The sequence below is a fragment of the Cariama cristata genome, unplaced genomic scaffold (assembly GCF_000690535.1).
Source record: "Cariama cristata isolate BGI_N322 unplaced genomic scaffold, ASM69053v1 scaffold20472, whole genome shotgun sequence".
Lineage (NCBI taxonomy): Eukaryota > Metazoa > Chordata > Aves > Cariamiformes > Cariamidae > Cariama > Cariama cristata.
This window is the reverse complement of record NW_009604708.1, coordinates 34112-56550: the sequence shown is the minus strand read 5'-3', so window position 1 is coordinate 56550 and position 22439 is coordinate 34112. Positions and strand designations below refer to the sequence as shown.

General features: G+C 40.3%; 1 protein-coding gene across 1 annotated transcript in view; it reads right to left on the bottom strand.

Annotated features, from left to right (window-relative positions):
- The window catches only part of DOCK10 (dedicator of cytokinesis 10), a 114339-nt gene that overhangs the window by 77399 nt on the left and 14501 nt on the right, over window positions 1–22439 (bottom strand). Inside the window, exons 3-7 of the mRNA XM_009695718.1 lie at window positions 16127–16216; window positions 6726–6808; window positions 2315–2387; window positions 1856–1990; window positions 1439–1573 (exon numbers count right to left, since the gene is read on the bottom strand). Of these exons, the coding sequence (XP_009694020.1) occupies window positions 1439–1573; window positions 1856–1990; window positions 2315–2387; window positions 6726–6808; window positions 16127–16216 (516 nt within the window). The remainder of the gene's footprint in view (window positions 1–1438; window positions 1574–1855; window positions 1991–2314; window positions 2388–6725; window positions 6809–16126; window positions 16217–22439) is intronic.

Here is a 22439-nt window from a genome sequence, read left to right as displayed (position 1 = left end):
AAAAAAAAAAAAAAAAAAGGAATTTCCTTGTTTAGTGACACATGGGGCTAGATCAACCACAATAATATACTATTCAAGATAGCATCTTGTTTAGAATGAAAACAAATTTAAAAAAAAAAAAAAGAAAAAAGAGAAATACATTAATAGACTTAGAGGAAAGGTAGAACTAAAGGGGGAAAAAGTTAAGAAATCAATCTTAGGGGGAACAAAAAAAAAGGTGTTGTCAGACACTTCTGGCTATTTATTTTTCCAAGCAACTGGGGCCATTTTTGTTTAATATCTTTATCAATGATCTGCATGAGGGGATCAACTGTACCTTCAGTAAGTTTGCAGATGACACCAAGCTGGGTGGGAGTGTTGATCTGCTCGAGGGTAGGAAGGTTCTACAGAGGGATCTGGACAGCCCGGATCAATGGGCTGAGGCCACTTGTATGAAATTCAACAAGACCAAGTGTCGAGTCCTGCACTTAGGTCACAACAACCCCATGCAATTCTACAGGCTTGGGGAAGAGTGGCTGGAAAGCTGCCTCACAGAAAAGGACCTGAACATGAGCCAGCAGCGTGCCCAGGTAGCGAAGATGGCCAATGGCATCCTGGCCTATATCAGGAATAGTGTGGCCAGCAGGACCAGGGCAGTGATCGTCCCCCTGTACTCATCACTGGTGAGGCTGCACCTTGAGTACTGTGTTCAGTTTTGGGCCCCTTACTACAAGAAAGATATTGAGGTGCTGGAGCAAGTACAGAGAAGGGCAACAAAGCTGGTGAAGGGTCTGGAGCACAAGTCTGACAGGGAGCAGCTGAGGGAGCTGGGGTTGTTTAGCCTGGAGGAGAGGAGGCTGAGGGGAGACCTGATTGCTCTCTACAACTACCTGAAAGAAGGTTGTAGTGAGGTCAGGGTCGGTCTATTTTCCCAAATAACAATCAACAGGACAAGAGGAAATGGCCTCAAGTTGTGCCAGGGGAGGTTTAGATTGGATATTAGGAAAAATTTCTTCCGCAAAAGGGTTGTCAAGCATCGGAACAAGCTGCCCAGGGAAATGGTGGAGTCGCAATCCCTGGAGGTATTTAAAGGACGGGTAGGTGTGGTGCTTAGGGACACAGTTTAGTGGTGGTCTTGGCAGTGCTAGGATAAGGGTTGGACCGATGATCTTAAAGGTCTTTTCCAACCTGAACAATTCTATGATTCTATAAACAATAAGGATCTGTCCTACCTGCTGCCATTAAGACTCTCTATCACCTCCAAAAGTGATGATCTTCAAGGAGTCTCAGGCTATAGGATTAATTTATCATTTAACTAACAGGCAGTGCTTTGTAACCTAAGTATCTTTAACCCACAACAAGCAAGCACACTCTTGGTATGTGTTCTATGTGTTCTTCTACTTGCCTTTTTAAATTTATCTGACTCCCAAATAAGACAATGAAATAAACTGAAACTTACCTGTACAACTCCTGTACAAGAATCCAAGAAAATACATCCTTTTGGCTCCTTTGATATTTTTTCATCTTTATAAAAATTCATAATATACGAGTTATCCGACAACTGTGTCAGCTGGAAGTAGCGCTTTTTGAATGACTGAAGTGTGGAAAAAAAAAAAAAGACAATTTTTGTACTGCAAATTATTTTCACTGATACTTTATTCACACAGTTTAAATAATAGGCAACCCCTAACTACACTTCATTCGCACTATTTTGCAGACATCTGTTATTTTACTATCTTTTATTAGTTTACCATCATTTAAAGCAATGCAATCAAACCTGAGATACAAACAGCTAAATGACAATGGCAAACAAGGGTGCCTCTGTGGGGGATATAAATCCAAGTGGAATAAAGAAAGAATAATGCTGTCTCCTTACCCGAACAGTAATGCTATTGTTTACAGTGCTGTTGAAATTCCCTTTATAAAGCCATCCAGACTTGTAAACTCCTGCTGCTAATCCTCCTCCTCCACCACCACCACCACCTTTTGAAGATGAGTGGGATGTTGTATCCTGTATGAAAGACACGATTAATATTGCATGGACTTACTTTTTGAATTCTAAGACAAAAGAAAACTGTAATATGTGAATATCTGCTGACAACAAATAATCATCCTTTCATTCCTTTTAAAATAAGACATTTTTAATATGCCTGCTGTGCACGATGACATAAGAGGTAAAGCTGTTCACTAACTTCAGAGTTATTTAAAATATGAAATATTTTATAGGAGATAATGAGCCTCCATTATGACCCTTTATTTGATATTAAAGCAATAACTCACTCTTCCCCAGGAGAAAAAAAAAAAAAACCACACCACCAAAAACCGGAATACATACTTCATCCTTATCCACATCTTCATGATCGATTTCAAAGGAATGTGATGGCAATTTCTCTGGTCTACATTCATTTCTGGGAGGGGAGGAAAAATGTCTTTAAATTTATTTTTTTAAAAAAAATAATCGTGTACCTGCTATTTCAGGGAGGAAACCATCCCGAGCCCCCATGGTATCTTCAGTACACCTACTGCTGTGATCCTATTACCTCCCTTAAAAAATCACTACAGTTTCACAGTTTTTTTATTGAGCCCCATATATCTTTCTTTTTTTTTTTTCAACACTGTGAATTTGTAACAGTTCTATAGAAATGATGAAATACCACTTCTTATTCTCTTCACTGCTCTTCTACCGCAACAAGCAACAAAACCCAAACAATTTTCAAAGAGGTACCCCATTTAAGGCTGTCAAATAAATGAGAAAGAAAAAGCTATTAAAGAGTTCAAACTAAGAACATTAGAACATTCAACTTAAAGTTTCTACAGTTCTTTAATATTTTAAGATATTTTTTACTATTCAATATGATGAGCACAGTCTTAAACTAATTTTTAAAAATACACAGATGTCTTTTGATGTGGTGACATTTAAGACCTTCATCTTGCAGACTTCAAACCAAAACTGAATATGAAAAAGTAAAGCACTTAATTACTTGCTTAATTTTAAGCACATAAGTAATTGTACTTAGGCCCAGAGCACTTCTCATGTTGCAGAATTAAATCTTCAGTAACAGTCAAATATACACGACAAGAACTGAAAGACATTTTTAAATGGAGAAAATAATAGACTTTTCTGTGGCCTGAGAAATACCAGCACTGTTTTCAGATTCCTGAAGATTACAAATCTCATCTTGGAAATCCCCAGTTATCATACGAAAACCTACAAAAGTTGTCATTCTAAAAGCCATCATTTATCAGGAAGACCAAGTTTTCCAAAACTTACTTTCACCTACCCAGCCTGAGAATGGGAACAGAACAACACTACTCTCTACCGTGCAAGGAAGCAAATACAAACAGGAGTTGAGAAACCACACGCTTCTAAGCTAGTTTCCTCTCTCAGCTTAGCAAACTTTAGCCCACACTAACACATAGCATTAAATGTCACTAATTAAAAAAACCCCAAAAACCACTAACAAAAAACCCTCTTTAGACTCTTTTCATATTCATTCATACACAAGATACAGATTAGGAATATTAGAGTAACAAGCAATATCTAGCTCCTCTTCACTCTCCCCATTTCAAAGTCAGTGTTCTCGTGATGTGACTATCCCACCGCAACCGAAGTCAGCATTTCACCAGAGTCAGCGGAACCAAGTGCACACAGAACACAGGAGTGCTAATAAAATTCTGGTTTAGTTTGTTCTGGTTTTGGTGTTTCTTTAATGTAAATAACTGATCAATATTTTGAATAAAAGGAACATTTGCAATCTATTAATATCTTTAACATTGGTAAAAGCATTAATATTCACAATATTTATGATGAAAATCCATTCCAGGTTTTCCAATGCCACCAAGGGCAGCTATTAAAAATTCTTACACAAACACTCCCTCCCACCCAAAAGAATCCCAAAACAAAAATCTCAAGCCAAATCCTATCTTTTACAAAAACCATCATTCAAGCCTTCACATTTTTAGACAAACACCCTATTGGCTTATTCATTATTCAGAGCTAAAAGCGCACCGCAGTGCTCCTGGTGTGATACATAGGCAGACTGACCAGTGCTCTCTGGCCACACATGGACAGCTAATACCATTGCACAAATGTGCTTGAGGATCTGTACCAGTAACAGGACAAGTTAGTCAGCTACTGAAAAAAAGCCCCAAAACAAAATCCCAGCCCTAATGCCCTTGATGCTACTGGGGAGGGGAAGAAGGAGTCAGAAATCTGCTGGATTAGCGGGGTGCCAGCCCCTCACCATAAGAGACAGCAACTCTGCCCTGCTCTGCTGTTTCACTCTTAGAGAGTGAGCCTGTCCCATTAAACCACAGCCCTTCCACAAGCCTGGGTACATGGTACTTAGAAAGAAGGAAATCCTTCAGTCCTCTCAGCAGAGCTATAAAAGAGACAGAAAAGGACAGATCACTACTGCTTCAGCTGTCAGATCTTACTGACCACCCATGAAACACTCATCCACTCAGACCTCTATGTCATTCTCCACAGAAGTTTCTCCCTTCTTTGGACTGGAATCCTTTTGGGCATGCTCCTCATCTTTCTAGGGCAGGCAGATAAAGTGTGGTAAGGACATGATCCTGTTCGGTAGACCCTCTTTTTTCTCTGCCTAGTGCCTCTTCACACCCATATGAAGATGCAGAATTCCAAGAGACCAGACCTGAAATATCTACAGAATGTTCCAAGTTTTCTATAAATGACAGCAAAATCTTTCCTAATGACTATTTCTGTTCCCAGACACACTGTCACCACAGCAGACACTAAACAACCCCTGTTCTTCCTCCACCCTTCCACTTGCTCAAGAAGCAAGAACACACCAGCACAAAGCATAAAAAAAATCCTGTAAAAAGAGGTAGTGAGAGCTCACAGAGAGGAATTTAAGAGGTAGAAAGACCTGAGAAAAACCTCAAAGGAGGAACACACTCAGACAAAAACTAAAGCAATTGCTAAACATTTTGGTCATGTTGTTGTGCACGTCGTTGAGCTCCTCGCTGGTGCAGCAGCACTACTTCAGTGGAATTGCACCATGAATACATTGAGTCCTCACTGCCTGCCCCAGGTGCTCGGCATCACATTGCAGCCACTTCCCAATCAGAAAGGGTCAGTATTCGGAAAGAGTAACTTGGATATCTGACAAAAATCTGCTACACTATGCAGCCATTACATGCATGGGCAAATCAAGGTCCATTGATGCTGAAGAGGCTGGAAATGGTATGAACTGAGGTGGATTCCAAACCAGCTCTGTTTAAGGTATGTTAAGCTCCAAAGCCATGGCAACTTTCAGCAAACAAAATACAGACACTCCTGCTATAACTTTCCTTCCGAAACATCAACGAATGCTGCATTCAAACCATTCCTCAGTGCTATATTGTGATACAAGACAAAAGAAGATCTGTTTTGTTATAATCCTCTATGCAAGGGGGAATAAAAGTAAGATGTGAGACACCATAACATCCCTGAATCATGAACTCACGAAAGCAAATAATATTAAGCATCATATTAAAATAACCTTCACAGAAGAGGATGTATGTAATGAGCTCAAATGTACTTTTATGCAGAGTAATGCAACCACATCTGTCAAATGCATATTTCATAAGACTGAAGATGTTTAAGGTTAAATGGAAAACTGCTGTGCTGCAAACACTTTTCTTGAGCATTAAATGCATTAATTTTCCAAAACAATCAGTGCACTGGGTTCTTAAGAAAAGGTATGTTTATAATCTCTGATTAGCAAAACTGCTCTTAATGGCTTTTTGTACTAACGTAGTCACTGTTCATAAAAATACCAATGTACAAGAGAGAACGCAGATCAGAGGGAAGGCTTGCGGCACAAAACCCTCTGAATGCAGCATCTAAAGGGACCATAAGAATCAGTTTATAGATTCCCGCAACAATATGTTTAGTTAGTTCTAGTTTCCATCCAACCCAAGCCTGGAGCACCCATTTCTGTGTTATGTGCATGTAACAACCTTTTTCATCCAGTATCACGATTTTAATGCCTCAAATTCCAGGAAAGGAGGTGGTAACACAGCTCATTTGGGCATTCAGTGATTTCATTAACTACTTCCTAAAACAGTCCTCAGGGCACAGGATACAAACGTGCCAGAAGCAGGAGTATAGGTAGAAACTCATGCATGAAGGAATGAGCACAAAATTCTTAATTTCTTTCCACTCAGGTCAAGGAACTTGTTCCTTCTCCTCCCAGCACCTTTGCACTGATTTTAATGTACTGCCTCCAAGCACAGAAGGATGCTTGCTTACCCAGACACCTGCACATTTCTGCAGCCTTGTATCACCAGTGCTGCACCAGCACGTGCTGTACACATTGCACCCAGCTCTTCTGTATGGTGCAGCTATAAAGCACTAAGTGGAATCCTACTCCTCTGTTACACACAAGGTAACTAAAAGGAGAACTAATCCCAATTAAAGGTGAGTGACATTTATGCATTATTAAGGAAAATGGAAAGCCAGCTTTCCTGTATCAACTGTGCTTTGAATACGCAAATATGCTTCTAAGGATTTGAATCAGCACTAATAGAGTTTGTTGATACTAGTGAATTCTGCAGAGTCTTGAACTTTTGCTAAAGGACCTTTTCTTCCCCTTTTTAAAAATTCAAGGCACTATAAATACAGTAAAACAAGCAGAGCATGTAAGACAAAGGAAAGTGCAAATATGGACAAAGCTCAGCAAAATGACACAAACCTAATGGGAAAAAATACAAAAAGAAGAACTTATGCTAGATCTTACTGTGGTAAGTGTCGAAAGTCTTCTGAATACTGTTCATATTTGTAGTTCACAACATGCCACTGGGAACTGTAGTATTTACAAGCCTAAAGAGAAAAAACACAAACAACAACAACAGAATTACTACAACTATTTAGACTCAAGAAGGCTAGAGAACTAAGAAAGATCTGAGGGTGTCCTTTGTGCTAGAGAACATATTCTTCTCTTTTATAGCTGGATGCACAGTTCTTAAAGGAAAGTCAGAGTCATACGTTTCCACATTTAGAAGCACAATTTCTTTTAAATCAAATCCACTCAATCATACAAGATGGAGGAAGGGGTTGGTGGCAGTTTAACATGCCTTACCGATTCTTATCTACTCTGTAGGAAACATCATTAAATTATATCGCTATTGCCTCAAAAGACGCTACCTAGTTTAGGCCTGACTTTCTCCATGGACACTAATTACACATTTTTTGTTTGCATCCTGTTTCATTACCTAAGCCTTCCACTGTAAATACATTTGCCCTACTCCTTTTATTCCCCTTTGTTGCAGCACAAGCCATCTACTTCTTGTTCTGCCCTTAAGGATTGATCTTTAACCTCTTAACAACATTCAGGAATATATTAATAGGACTATAACTTCTCACTAGAGTCTCATTTTCCTTTCTACACTGAATTTGCTCAGTCATCTCATCATCTCCTTGTAGTTTTTATTTTCTAAAAAACTTCTTGCTGGTTTTGCATTCATCTTTTGAAATTGTTCTTAATATATCAATCTCCCTTAAATGAGGGAACCAGACCCGAACAAAGACTATACCATAGGGTTTTGCTATGCTGTCAAATAGACCAGAATAACTGTGTGATTTACTCAATGCAGAACTTTTATCAATGCCATTAAACACAACATGACTTTTTAAAAGGTAACAAGATGCATGAAATATGTACAGTTATTGATAAGGTATCTACAACAAGAAAAATGACACAATGTCAGAATTTCCGGTGATTCTTGCTACAGAGTCAAAAATGCAAACTGATACTTGTAAAGCATGCTGAAGAATTTACCCCAGTATTGTATTATTTTCTCCCCACACTCCACCTGAACATTTGCACCAGCCCATGTGAGATGGACAGGAAGAAAGAGAAGGATCAAGCCTAAAACCTAACAGTAGAAGCTGCTGTCAAGACCATGGGGAAGAGGAGGCACGTCAGGAAGGAACTGATGGAAATCTACAGTAGAGAAAGAAGCAGCAGCATTGAAAGGAATCTGAGGTGGGAACAGCAAAGACAGTCCCACAGAAAAGGCATGGGAAGGATGAGACTCCAGGAGACCAAGCAAATGGAATAAAGGATAGATCAAAGATATTTAAATATGCAGAGAAAGTAGAAGAAAAGGCAAAGGGACAGGGTAAGTTAGTACTCCTCTGACTGGGAGTAGTCCCTCTCTTCCCTGCCAGTCTCTTCTGAAGCTCCCGCAGGAGTCACTGCTTGTGCAGCAGTCTCTGCCTCAGAAGGACAGGGAGAGGATTATCAGGTTGCTCGAGCAAACACTGAGACGGGCTGAAAACGTAAAGGTGGTGCTTTCTAAATTACTCAGCACTGGCTTAACAAATCTTTTTAAATCTTGTGGAAAACATGCAGAGTACGTAGCCATAAATTATTTTAGGAAGTCATCCTGCGCTTGATCACAGCTTTATTTGTTTTAGAGTATGAAAGAGGCGACAAGGAAGAGGATGCATATTTATAGGCAGTTCTCTCCACCCTGACACTGAACTGAGCAGTTCAGCACAACCAAAGGCAGTCTGCAGTAAACGCATTCCATGTAGATCCAGCATCTACTTTCTGGTCTGACATAAACCCTCTTTATCTTACAGAATGTAGAATAAAGTGTGACCATTAGACAATATGAAATAGTCACATAGTCACATATTCTCTGAGAATGAACATAATACTATAGCATTATAACTGACTAACTCTGCATCTTGCAGGGTCACGTCCAAAGCCTAGCCCTGACAGCTATGCTCCTACACTGCTCCAACATTGTTTGCACTTTGCCTTTGAGTAGAGGAAAAAAAAATGACACACAACCAAAACTCAACCTTTCTGTTTTGTGAATCTTCATAAAATGACTTGGTCACTCTTGTATTTGTGTGATTTAAGTTTTAGTTAAAACTATTTGATAGTCACCTGGGCTATAGGAATAGTCTTACAAGAGCAACATACACTCTGTTCTACATGAGCCAAGTAGCTTGTGTAGCTCATACACTGAATGTTGTGAGGATGAGCACAGACCCGCTAATTCACACTGCACTCGCTTTCTACTTGGCAAACGTAAACCAAATGAACATTCTACAGAAAGGACTGCTTTTTCCCTGTGGTACTTTCATTACTAAGTATTCTACTTAACAGATGCAATTAAAGCTCACAGAGAATTCTCAACGCAGGCTTTTATTGCAAACATTATAGGCTGATGTGTTCAAAAAACCAGTTGTGAATAACATATAGAGCAGGCCACAGTATTTCAGCTTATAACTATAAAGGTTTATTATGCTCCTCCAAGAAAAAGCTAATCAAAATAAAAATCAAAAGGGACAAGCAGCACATTCAAGTGTCATTCAGTAAATTCACAAAAGGCAAGCCAATTCAGTGCAACAGCTAATGCTGTTCTTGAACCAGCTTGTTGCAGCTATCCATTGTAAACTAGATCTAATTTTAAAAAAAAAGTTACAGCGTTTTCTCTTCAAAATATCCCAACCAAAAATCAAGCACTTCTGCTGACTGTACTGACTTTTAATGACCTTATTTTTTTCTAATGGAAACTAAATTTTAGCAATGAGGAAAAATACCTAGGAACCTGATTTGATGAGCAACAATAACCTTTCTAGAGGCAGAGATTCCATCAAGAGGCCAGAGCTGGATTCCTGGCAATGAGCAGAGACACCAGTGCAGGGGCTGTTGAGCTCAAGAGGACTGCGGGGGAGGAAAAATATAGACAGAGAAATGGAAGCTTTGGGATGTGGGAGGGTTGGCACACATTTGCATGAACTTTCCTACTGCATTGTTGACCAGGCAGGCTGCACAGCCCATTCCCATGGGCCCTGTCAAATCCAGGTCATTTCTTTTTTCTTGTTGCCCAGCTGGCCTAATTTTTTCTTAGAGAGACAGACAACCCTGCAAGCTTTTTCCACCTGTAACTTCTTAGCATGGGCGATGACAGCATGACGGCTACCACAGTGAAAGAGGCACTTAAAAAAGATTTACCCTGCAATGCAAATGAACCTTTTGGAGGAAAAGAAGAAAAGAGAATGGGAAGTGAGAGAAACACAAATGAAGCAAACACCTTGAAACATCTGAGGGCAACTCCCCTGCTTACTTTGTCTCTAAGATAGCGCTAAGTATGTGGTGTTCAGAAATACAGATGCACATATGATAAAAGTAATTCGTGAAACAACTGGGCTCCTTGCAGCGAAACTGCATGCACAGAGCAATCCTGCCAGCTCACTCACCCTTGAGGAGCAGCTATTTCTGAGGTAGAAAACCAGAGATGTTGAACAGGGAAGGGCAAGCCCACGCAAGAGCTTGGAAACAGGAAGCAAACACCTTCCAGAGCTGGATGTGGCCACAGTGCTAAAGGGGAAGCTGCAGAGCTGACTCCATGCTCTGCCCCGTGACCGGGGACATGCATGGCACGGATCACAAAGCCTTCCCAACCACTTCTTTCTCCTGCGACCTCTGCTGCAACAACCAAAGGCAGCATTCGGGGATTTGGAATGCGGAAGGCAGTGCAATCATCTTGGCTTGAAATTCAGCCCTCCACCCCAGGCCTACCCCTGCACCCTTACGGCTGTGACAAGCACAGCAGCATCATGACTAGCTGCTTGCAACCTGGACCTTCATTTTGGGGCTCTCAAAGTTGTTCCCAAATTAACACAGTTCATACATATAGTGAAGTCCAGTGACATAGCAGTGTAACAAACCACAACATTAAACCACACTATTAAAGTATTAAATATTTAAATAATGCATTTACCTTGTGTGTTATCAAAAGACCCACTCTCCTTTAATAATGTATGTCATTGTCCTGACACTACAGCTCTTTAAATTACTGAAAGCACTTAGATTTTGAAGTTGGAGAAATTTACACTGTGATGAGCAATAACAAAACCTTCTTTGTGACATTTATCAACAGGAGTTCCCATTTTAATTTGACTTTGGAGTATGTAAGAGCAATGAAGATTAGCCTGTAGACAAATAAGCCTCAGAAATCAATTGTATGGACACACAACCGATTTCAGTAATTATACAGAAGGCTGTGGCTCTTTTAACATTATGATTAATAAAACTCACATTTAATAATTACTAACAGATCCTGTAGACACCACCTGCAAAATCCCAAATAAAAAAATCCCCCCAATTAATGGTGAGGGCTTTAAAACTTACTACAAGTGACAACTCCATTTTTTGTATCTGGAAAAATCTACACAGTAAAGAGGCATCCACATGAATACTGTACTATAGCAGACAAAATAAACTACATCATCCATCAAATGAAATTTCAATATTCTTACACTGTTATTTCATTTTGATGTAGTGGTTTTCACACAGTATGGTCCCTACTGCTCTAAGGATGAAGTGTGAGGACTATAATTACACGCACAAATGAAAAGGAGCCAACACTGAGGTGCAGGAAGGCTCAGTCTCAACAGCCCTCCCCAGCAATCTCGTTTCTTCATTGTCCTCATCTTTAAGAGTCCTTTCCTAAGTTAAAACACCACAGTTTGACATCATAGATAGAGTCATTAAACAGGTTGAAGTAATGCTGCACGTGAAAACCGCCATTGGTATACTCTGTTTTGGGTTTACCTCAGACTCCCTTACTTGATGTGCTGGCAGATTCCAGATGTTGCATGCAGGACGCAATCAGGTCACACATGCCATTAATAACTGGCCTCTGTTCCCAGGCATTTTCCAACAGGCTGCTAAGATGACAACTGCCTAGGTGTTTGTGATTTGAAAGAAGCAATTGGCTTTACAATGACTTTTAAAGCCACAAGTGTGCTCAAACACAGCTCAAGAGTGCCAGCAGATTTCTGAAGGAGATAGGTCTGACTTGAACCTATGCAAGTTGGCCCTTTGATAATACTAACAAGCCCTGAAGTAGCCCATCTGCATGACAGTAGGCAATCTACCTCAGTGACTGGTAGGAAGTGCACAGCAGAACGACAGTAGCAATAGGATTTTTAGAATTCAATGTGAACTCCACCACCTTAGCTAGAATATGGATGAGATCGCCAGTGACAGCATTTGCCAGCTGATCCAAGGCAGCAAGTTACCAAAAGAGCCCTTCCTGTAGCAGTCACCATCGCTGGATCAGACTGCTGAAGCAAAAAGGATGGGTCAGGAGGTATCCAGTCTACCTGTGAGGGAGGGATGAGACAGCTTCTCAAAGGCTCCCCTGGGCTTATTTTCCACAATTGCATAAGCTAGGGAAGCTTCTGCAGCAATCTGCTCTGTCCTTCTGCCCCTGCACAGCTCCCAGCACAGCCCTCCTCATCCACAGGGCCAGTCCCTCTGCAAACATGCTTTCCAAAACCATATCCAAGTAGCACCTATCATTTTTTGAGGGATCATTTGGCTTAAACTCATTTAAGAAAGGACAGAAAAATGCTAATATTTATTTACTTTCTGGATTTTTTTTTTCATATATGCCTAAAATTTCATTCATATAGACACACACACAAATAGTATGCATGTGTGTGTGCATATACATGTATATGCATCCATGCTTTCTGAAAATACTGACTTGATGCAAACCAATATAGGATTAAGTATGTTGAAATTACATAGTTTAAGTTCCTCGAACTCAATATAACTTTGAATTGCAAAATGCACTATCCCCTTATATTTTGAAATTATATGTGGGAAAAATCCCAAGGATTGCCATTTGATCTGCATATTCAGGAATACAGAGGTGGGAAATGTGATCTTAGGAATGTTTCCATTGTCTAAAAGGAAGAATTTTATTTTGCTTCTTATGGAGTGAATGTTTCTATTTGCCAAATCTATAGACTGTGAGGACAATAGTGACTGGCATAAATACACACAGTAAACTCTGCAAAGAGTAAGAAAATGAAGAATTTGGGAGGAAATAGCATGGCACAGTACAGAATTCAAGGAAGTCAGGAATACTTAGAAAAAAAACAAACACTGAAGACAATTTTATTTTGGCTTTAGAAGTTTCTGGAAATTTCTCTTTTCTTGGAACCTAATTTAGTTACTCAAGCTCCTCCGGCCTAAGAAAAGTTAAGATGGAAAAATCCACAAGGAAAGATGACTACAGGTATAGCAATAATTGATTCACAAAGCATTACCTTTAGAATATACCTAATAATTAGATATAAATTAATAAAGGGAATCAGATATCAATCAATCATAAAATGTAAAATATTCATTCTCTCTAACTAAATACTTAGTTATCAAAGTACTATTTATTTATTCATCTCAATTTTTCTTTTTTTTTTACATTTTTGTTTCATAGTTTCAGCAGAAAAGAGGTTAGACATCTTATTTAAAGTAAATTCTTCTGCCTCACCCATTACCATGATGTCTGAACATCACCAACAGTGAAAGTGTTTGGTTACTGAGGAATCTAAAAGCAGTATTAAGAGAACTGAATTAGACAACCAGAGGCACAAACCTTTCACTACAGGTGGACAGCATCAAATGCCATCCATACTGAAAGCTTTCCTCAGCAATATCGGCCTCATCTTTCTTCATCTGGCTTGTCAGCTCTCTTGCATCCAATATTGCACAGGCAATCAAGTCATCCTGGCGTGCCTGTAAGTACTGTTAACAATCACTTGAGCAAGGGAACCTGATCAAATCCCCAAGCTGTCATATGTATGGATTTCAGTAAGGACTGGGGAAAAAAAACCTGATCCTTGAAGGACTCTAGCAATGAAAGAGCTAGAGGTGGAAGTAAAGCCTTCCTACTGTCACCAGTAGGAAACAAATGCCCAGAAAGAGACAGACAGGGTTTTAAGGTATTATCAGAGACTTCTGACAACCCTTTTAAATGACTGAGCAGTACCTTATAGACAAGACCATCTGAACATCACCAAATGACCAGAAGGATGAGACAGGAGATCATGGATCTGAGCTCTTGAAATAGTTTCAGTACCATGTCCTCACACTGTGCCATATGAAGAAAATTAGTTTCACCTTCAACTTCATTTGCAGTTAACCGACTTGCTCCATGTCTTCATGTTGCTAATCTACTGAGATAGTGTAATATACACTAACAGTCAGAGATAGCCTTTACCATATAGGGGAACACCAAAATGGCTTCAGCAAGATGAAGCTGAACATTGCCTTTGTATAGCTTCCCCAAGAGTCTGATCAGGAATTAGGCATTTGATCTTGGGTTGTAACAAGTCCAGTTGACCAACAGATAGTCAAGTATGTACAAGATGGATGCCTTCACTGTTCATGATACCATAGTATATTTGAAGAAAGACACCTTCACTAAGTAAAGTGTTGGCTTTTTCACAGCTCCAAAAAAGAAGTGAAAGTCACAAACTCCACTCCTGCACATGTATGCAGATGTGCTGAACACCAGCCTGGAACAAAACTGACTGCTGCTGAGTCAGTACAGATTTGTGCAATTATTGCAGTGGACTAAAATCACAAATCTTGAGCATGAACCCCATGCTCAGTTTTACTTAATTTTGGACTAGAAACCATCCTCTTCCTGAAGCTTAATTTATTTTATATATAGCTTTTGGCTTTGTGGCAAAGCGGAACATATGCATTACTACTTTAAAAGAGGGTCTTATCCTGCTGCTATTCCATGTACAGGCTTAGTTCCGTAGTGCTGTTTTTTTCCACTGCTTTGCTCCTCTCCCCCCCCCCCCCCCCTTTGCCGTTCACGGTTGCATTTTTCTCACTGGTGTTGCAGAGAAAGCTAATAGATGTGCTCACTATGTATTTTACCAGGTTGCCGTTAGCATCCCCTTGGAGTACTCAGCTGTAACGATTCCCAGACACTGTGCACTATGTTCCATTTTTAGACCCACCACTTTCATTCTGAAGCCATGAGGACAGTGCTGGCCTTGCAACTTGTGGAACCTTAAAATAAAAAGCAGACCCCAAAATGCTGAAAGGGCAGTGAGGCTTCTGGGAAGGTAGATAAAAGATAACATAGCTTGTGGAATGAACCTCACTGTCAGATTAAGAAAGGTGGCAAAGTTCAGGTGATTTGAGCTGGCAGTAGGTTGCTATTGCTCTTTCTAGACCTGTTGGAGAGAAACAGGGCCAGCCTGTAAAATGTCACATTGCATCCAATTCAACAGCTATGCTTCTGCCTAATCTTGGATTTTATTTTTTCTAATCCCTGTCTTTGTCTGCAACTAACTTTTCCTCCACAAATTGTCTTGCAGTTACAGTGCATATGAAATAGCCCATACTCATTCAAATTAGGAAGCCAGGTGTGAAAAATCCCAATCTGTGAAAAAAAGGCAGAGAACACATTACAGGCTAATTATAAGTACTTGGAATTAAAATTCCTTATAGAAGCTAGCTGAAAATTTGGTTTCATAAATCTGTTTCGTTAATGCAAACAATGAGATATATTTTACATCTCTAGTGAAAGATGGGGAAGGTTCAGGGAGCCATCTAAAGTAAATTCCTTTGAACAGTGCAGCCAGCACCTTCAATGTCCTTCAAAGTGATAAGACCAGTGACAACCTGAAACATCTCTGAGGCAGCGGGGAGAGCAATCTTCTCCTACAAGCTGAGATCAAATATGGAAACAATACAACTATATGTTTTTTTTAAGTAGAGCAATTAATCACTCCTGGTGGGGCTCTAACAGCCTTGGAAGAAACTCTGCTCAACTTTCTACTATGAAGGTAGAACAGACTCTAAATACTGACAAATATAAACCCCTACACATCCTTCGCAGTGCAACTACTCCTCAGATAGCTATAATATACACCTCTGAATAAGATACATACCTTGTAATAACTCTAACAGTCTAAACCAGTGTCAAATTGTTATCTTTTTTGGAAAGATATCAATATTTTCAAAGTGCAAAGTGCATTCAGATCACCAATGATCAGCACTTATGTAAAAATACCAACATCAATATCAGTGGACTAGTAGTGGCAGGGATGCAGCTGGAAAACAGTAGAATGAGAAGCTCTTTCAGTGCATTTGCAATTTTTCTGGATACAAACATCTCAGAATAGGCACCTGTAGATATGCTGTTAACCTTTTCCCCCTATTTCTGGCCTCCAAAATCCAAACCTGATTCAAATCACCTAAATAACATTAAAAGAAAAAAGATGCTCATTTTAATCATAGCAACCCTCCCCCAAAGGTCTGGTTTTATTTAAAATTAAAGGATACACACACTAGATATTTACCTCTTTAACAAATAAATTTTCTGCTTTTTGTTCTGCATCTTCAGGTACAGAAGGATACAATGTCCTGATTTCCAGTGAAATTGTGTCTGTCTGACAATAAACAAAAAAAAGCAAATTAGTCAGAGTGACAGAACAGCAGTTTTGTCTCATGAAGAGGTTAAGAACCTTATTATTATGCCTTGCATTTTCAATTTGTCATGCAGCCAATACACATGCATACCAACAACAAGCCAGCTCCTGCCCACACATGCTATTCATTACTATCAGCTAAAGCATTAATTACAACCGAGAGCAGTGTTTGAATAGATTTCTGGGAACAAAGCTGTTCCAAGCAAACTTACTTAAATCTGTGAGGTTTCTAATAAAGGAAGTCATCAGGTCTTCCTTACACCCTCTCCCAGAAATATATGCCAAATCCAGCAGTGTTATGTGCTTCCTCCCCTTCTGCACCTCATGCCTTTTCAGCAAGGCATGTGGAAAGAGAACTGAAAGCTTTGACTCTTTGGAAGGAGAAGAGAGGAGCAATGAGTCTTCCCAGTAAGTTGCAAAAGGACTGCCACAGGACAGCCTGATGGTTGGAAAGTAAGTGGAAACAGGCAAAAGCTTCTCAGTGGGGCATTTCCACCCGTGGGTGCAGACAGCTGAGCAGGATTGACATGGGAGTCCTGACACTTCCTGTAACCTCCTGTCAGGCTCAACAGACGCTGCACAAATTAAGCCATTTTTTTGAAAGCAGCTCCTGACTGAGCCGGTTTGTCAGGCCACACAGCAGGAAACCACACAGAGAAGTGGATTTCCAGAAGGTCTCCACAAGGAGCCAGGCTTCCCACTAGGCCAACAAGAGGTCAGGGCCACCAGCAGTGCTCCTCTGTGTGACCCAGGGCCTCCATGACGAGGTCAGGCAAGGCGGCCACTTTGCAAAAGTCACACAAGAGAAAGCTTTCAGGTATTTTTAATTAATCCACAGATCTGGCCCACTCACTTTCTCTGCTATAAGAAGGGTAAACAAACAAAACCAAACCCCACCAGACCAGATTATACTCTCAGTTACAGTGGAGTAACTCCACCACTCAAGTCAATGAAGGACTGAAAGCAAGACGAATCTGATCTCCCAAGCTCATTTCCCCTTCCATTACAGAAAGGCACATGATTTCCGGAGGAAGGCCTACGGCATACAGCTGGTGTAGTATGAAGAACCACTACTTACTAATACCATGAAGCAGCCTGCAGTATCTACTGTGCCCCTGGAGGATCTCCTCCCAATCCACAGTCTCAGACTAAAAAGTGATGTTTTTTACTCTACAAATTGAAGCACTCAGACTCTACACAACAATTGCCTGCATTATTCCTTACAGCTTACACAGTGCACACTGATTCCCCCCCATCACTTTCCATATGAGTAATTATGAAAGAAAGGCAAGGTGTTACTCAGGCAGATGCAAACATCATGGGATTCCCCAAACTTTTTCTGTTTCATCTGGATAGCTCAGGATACAATGTGATTAAAACACTCTGGCTCCCACAAATAACGATGGTGCCTTGTAGACACCACAAAGTTAAAAAACCCTGTTGTTCTGACAAACTAAGTGCAGTTTCCTAAATGTGGGTTCCTAGGCTCTACCCAGCTGTATTACCAACGCCTATATGCAGCGGAGATTTACACAATCATTTAGTCTATGAGTAAGAGACATCAGATGGAGAAGTGTGAATTTTCAGGTCACATTTAGTAATAGTGAAGATGTCTGAATCCTTGGCCACTTAGGGACTTCCCAGCAGTACCCACAGTCTCTGTAACACGCTTCATTACTTTTACTTTACACATACGCGACATTTTAAGTCCCTTTTTTTAAGTGGTCCCGAGAAGATGCAATCCCTGAGCATAGCTGAAAACCCACAGGTGCCCCTGAGGTCCATCATACAGAGTTCTTCCCAGGGCTGGGGCCCTGCCACCCGCAGCAGCAGCCACAAAGCAAGCACACTGTCCTTCCATGATATCAGCTCTGCCGAAGATCAGCTGCTCTTTCCAGACTAAGGCAGAGTGGGAGGCCACAAGAGAGATGTGTGATGCACCCTGTACCTCGCACTGACTGTCTCAGGGTGGTGACCAAGCTGCAGAGAGACCAAGAACCTCTTCTGCTTGCCCATAACAAAACTTACCTGCCCCATGTATTACGCAGAAGACAGTTTCCACTTTTTTTTTTTTTCCAGTTAAGACATATATTAAGTCAAATTTTTTACCCAATACAACCCTTCTTGTCAACTGATATCAACACACTGTCCAATACAGCTAACACTTGCCTTAATAGGGTCCTGTCTCCCTTCCCTTAACACAGCTTGTTAAACAGACTGTAGCTGAACAAGACGTGTAACTCAAGCCCACTGCTTTGCCTGTGGTACATTCCCTCACTTTCCTTCTTAACAAGAGTGCACTTGAAAGAAAGAAACAGCTGTGCAAAAAAGAGAAATCTGGTAACATTGGGCTTGTCGCATTTGCAGGCTTTGTCAAAGAATATCACAGGTTTATCTACACAGAACTAGGACATGAAAAATCTATATATTGTTATATTTAAACTTGGTTTAAAAACTACAAAGCACTTCCTTTCTGAGAATTAGTTATGTTCAACCACTTAGCTGCAAAAACCTTGCCACAGAAACTTCCTGTTCATAGCTGATTACTTCCAAAGTTAAATGCTCTTAAAGGCTGATCAGGCATAGCACGTATTCACCAAAACCTTTTTACTTCAGAAAATAACAAGATTTCAACAACAGACTAAGTGCTTCTGAAAGGGTCATCAAAAAAATAAAGGATTTTATTTACAGAATTCAGCATTTATAAATGAGCTTTGAATGCAGCCTAATTTTCTAATGTTTAGGCAATCATAGCAATTGTCTGTTCAAATCAGAGGCTGACTATCTTCTCATCTGTGGATGCAAACTCTGATAATCAAATAATGCAGGTATCAGCCCTAAAACATTAAATTCCATAATTCTTCTGAATTATTTTTTAAACCTATTTTATATAAATATTCTATATCCAGCAATGATTTCTCACATTCAGCCAGGCTGTCTCATTTGCATAAACTGTTGGCCCCAGGTGTTTGATTAGTTATGAGGTACAATTTAATTAAGCACCCTCTTCTTGCTACATCCACTTTCTACAGTGAAAGCCACCAGTTAATATTGCTCCTTATCAACAATTGATTAGGAATATGTTTTCAGACAGTGTCTACTTCCCACTGGCATGGTGAGTTTAGTATTTGAAAAAGGAGTTCAAACTCCATTAGCCATTTCAAATGTTTTCACTCTGAATATATTCTAATAGCTTTTAGTCTGAAAGCATGTTACCAGTGGTTAAATCTTTAGACGGATGCATCAAAAATGATTATATTTACTTCCTCAAAAGGCAGCTCTTCTAAGAGAGCTAACCGCACACAGGCAGAAATGTTCCTGTATGTTAATGCTTAGATACCATCTCTAAAGAAAAGCTGCTCAGCCCCATTTTCATCCAAGTAGACGGATTTACTTAACATTACCAAAAACTACAACAAGTTAGTCCATCAAATTAAAAAGCAGGATAAGATGCAACTTCGCTGTACAAATACCACTGTGCAAATGCTGTCATTATACGGGGCTCCTGACAGGCTGCTGTTTTCTGTCCCAGCGCAGAGCTCACTGAGGAGGTACGTGCGCAGGGGCAAAGCGAACTGAAAGCAAGCACAGAGCACATTTACAGGCCTGTTTTGCTCCATCACTCACCAAATCACATTCAGTGTGAGAGGCTACACTTTGCCCCCACAGTGTTTGCTTTGCTGACTGCCTTCACTCTCTCTATTTAAATATAGTTGGGGTGCATCCCTCTGAGTCTAGATAAGCTCCTGCTTTCCCATTGCTGCCAGCCAATGCAAACTTGCACATCAAAGATACCCATATCCCATTAGTCATGAGAATAATGGACTCAATTTCTGCTCCTCTAAGAACGAGCGGATACTCCCTGTCACATGGGAAAGTGGGAGATGAGTCATGTGCTACTGAAAATAACCCATGATCTCACCACTGTAACTCTTCTGATCTTAGAAATAAGTCGGGTTTACGGGGTTATTTCCAAGGAGGCTCTATGTCCTGTGCTTAGAGCTGCCCCTATGGCACACATGCTCTGTTCCATGTGAAGAGGCAGTGTCGTTGCCTCGTTTTGCCTTCTCCAGTTAAAGATACATCTGGTTCTGTTGTGAACTTCTGTATCCAAACAAACAACTTGTGTCCCTGCACAACAGCTAGATTGCAGAGGTTTCACAATCCAAAAAACTGGGAGATTTTGGTTCTTCCTTGTTCACAGCTAAAAAAACAGAAGTCTGGAAACATTCACACCTGCAGTGATGGAGAGTATCAGCACTGCATGGCTCAGTCCTTCTTCTAAAGCCTCTATGGTACTCGGAGGGCACCTGGGCGGGCTTTCAAAAGCCCAGTAGGTTTTGCATTACACAGAGAAGCTTTGCCACCTTACACCTGTCCTAAATTTAGGCAATGAATTGTTATTTCTATTGCAGATTCAAATCAGATGTTCAGCTGTATTTATATAATTAGCTTAAGAAAGTTTGAGTTCCACTTTTCAAAATGAGATTTAAAAAATAGTGTGTGGGGAGAGAAGGAGGAGCAAATTTTCATGACCCAGAGAGTTTAACATGCTCTTAAAACATATCAAATTGAAATACCTATTTCAAACTTTCAGCTACCTTTTTATGATAATTAACTTATATTTATCAACATATTGTTAACATATAGTTACTAAACCTCCACACAAGCAAAAGTATTAGCAAAGGGGTGCTGAGCCTGTGGCCACTAAGGGAGGGTTTGATTTCACACAAGACTTGAGATCCTGGAGAGATTTGAAAAGAAACTGCTGGGGGTTTGAATTTCCTCAGGATGGTGACATGAAGAAAGGATGAAAGCATACTTATGAAAGGATACAGCAAGCATTTTGCTTGGATACATGAAGGCACTTAGGAGCAGAAGTACAAATGTATGACAGCAAATCCATGCAAGACTAAGATGTGAAAGGTTAAAGGTGAGAGGGAGACCAATTTGAAAGAAGTTGTCATACTTCTTTCATGGCCTCCTTTCTGGTAAACACATAGGAGAAAAGTGAGAAATAGGAATGCCAGACAGCAGCGGTTCCAGGTGTCAGTGTAGACTGTGGTCAGGTCTGGGGAACAGAAGGTGAACGGAGCGTGGTAATCCAATGGTGAGGATGCAAACATACCAGCATCACCACCAAGCATGCATTTTTATGAGCACAACAGGAAGCCCATCAACTCCCACTTACTACCACCAAGAAATACAGTGCAAGTTTGTACTCATATGACAGGGAGCTCCTATGAAGCTCTGCAGATCCTTCTTCCACACCATTGCTGTATTGCTGCAGAAATTTCCGCTGGCCATTATTTCACAGCAAAGCAACAGAAGGGTAATTTGTTCATGGAATCCAGGAGCAGGTGAAAAATGAAGCCAAGCTGACAGGTTTTTTTCTCAAAGGGAAATTGGATTTTTGGCAGGCAGAAGGAAAGTTAGCAAGCAAGGCATTGCTAGGAAAACAAGAAGTGGAACTCACATGCATCAATGATTTTATTTTTTTTTTTTAAAAAAAGAATTATTAAGCATAATTACAAAAAAGTGAAGCATCTTTTCCCCAGCTGGAGTAAAAACAGAGAATGCATCTTTGTAATGTATACATCCTGTATTCTTCTGTTGAAATGCAGGGAAATGGAGGAATACAGTCTATCAGGTTCAGACTCATACCAAGAATTCTTTGCTGTTCCACAGACTTCTCGTAAGACATTGGAAATGACCAACAAAAGTCTTGTGAGAATAACTGCATTCTCTTTAAATTGTATTCAAAGAGAGAAAACAATTCTGAGATAAACAGAAGACCAGACACTACAGCAGCTATGTTGATAATTGAGCCATATCTGATGTATGCGGTAAATACTACAGATCCAGAAATAGGAAATCATTATTAAAAGCAGAATTTTCTCTTATGCTCACTACCTCAGCTACTTCTTTTAGTGGGGTTTCACTCTGAAGAGACTTTAGCCTATAGGATGTGCTAACACACAGGCCCAAACTGGGGCTGCATCAACACCGAGCCATGGAGTCTGAAGCAATTGTAATCATCAGGAGTTAAACACTAACGTCCACCATTTCCTGGGGCATTATCACATTAAATAACACTCAGAGCCAGCCTGAGCCTCTCCTAATTCAGTCAGATGTGGATCTCTTTCTACTCAAATGGCTGACCCAGACTTTTGCGCACAGGTGA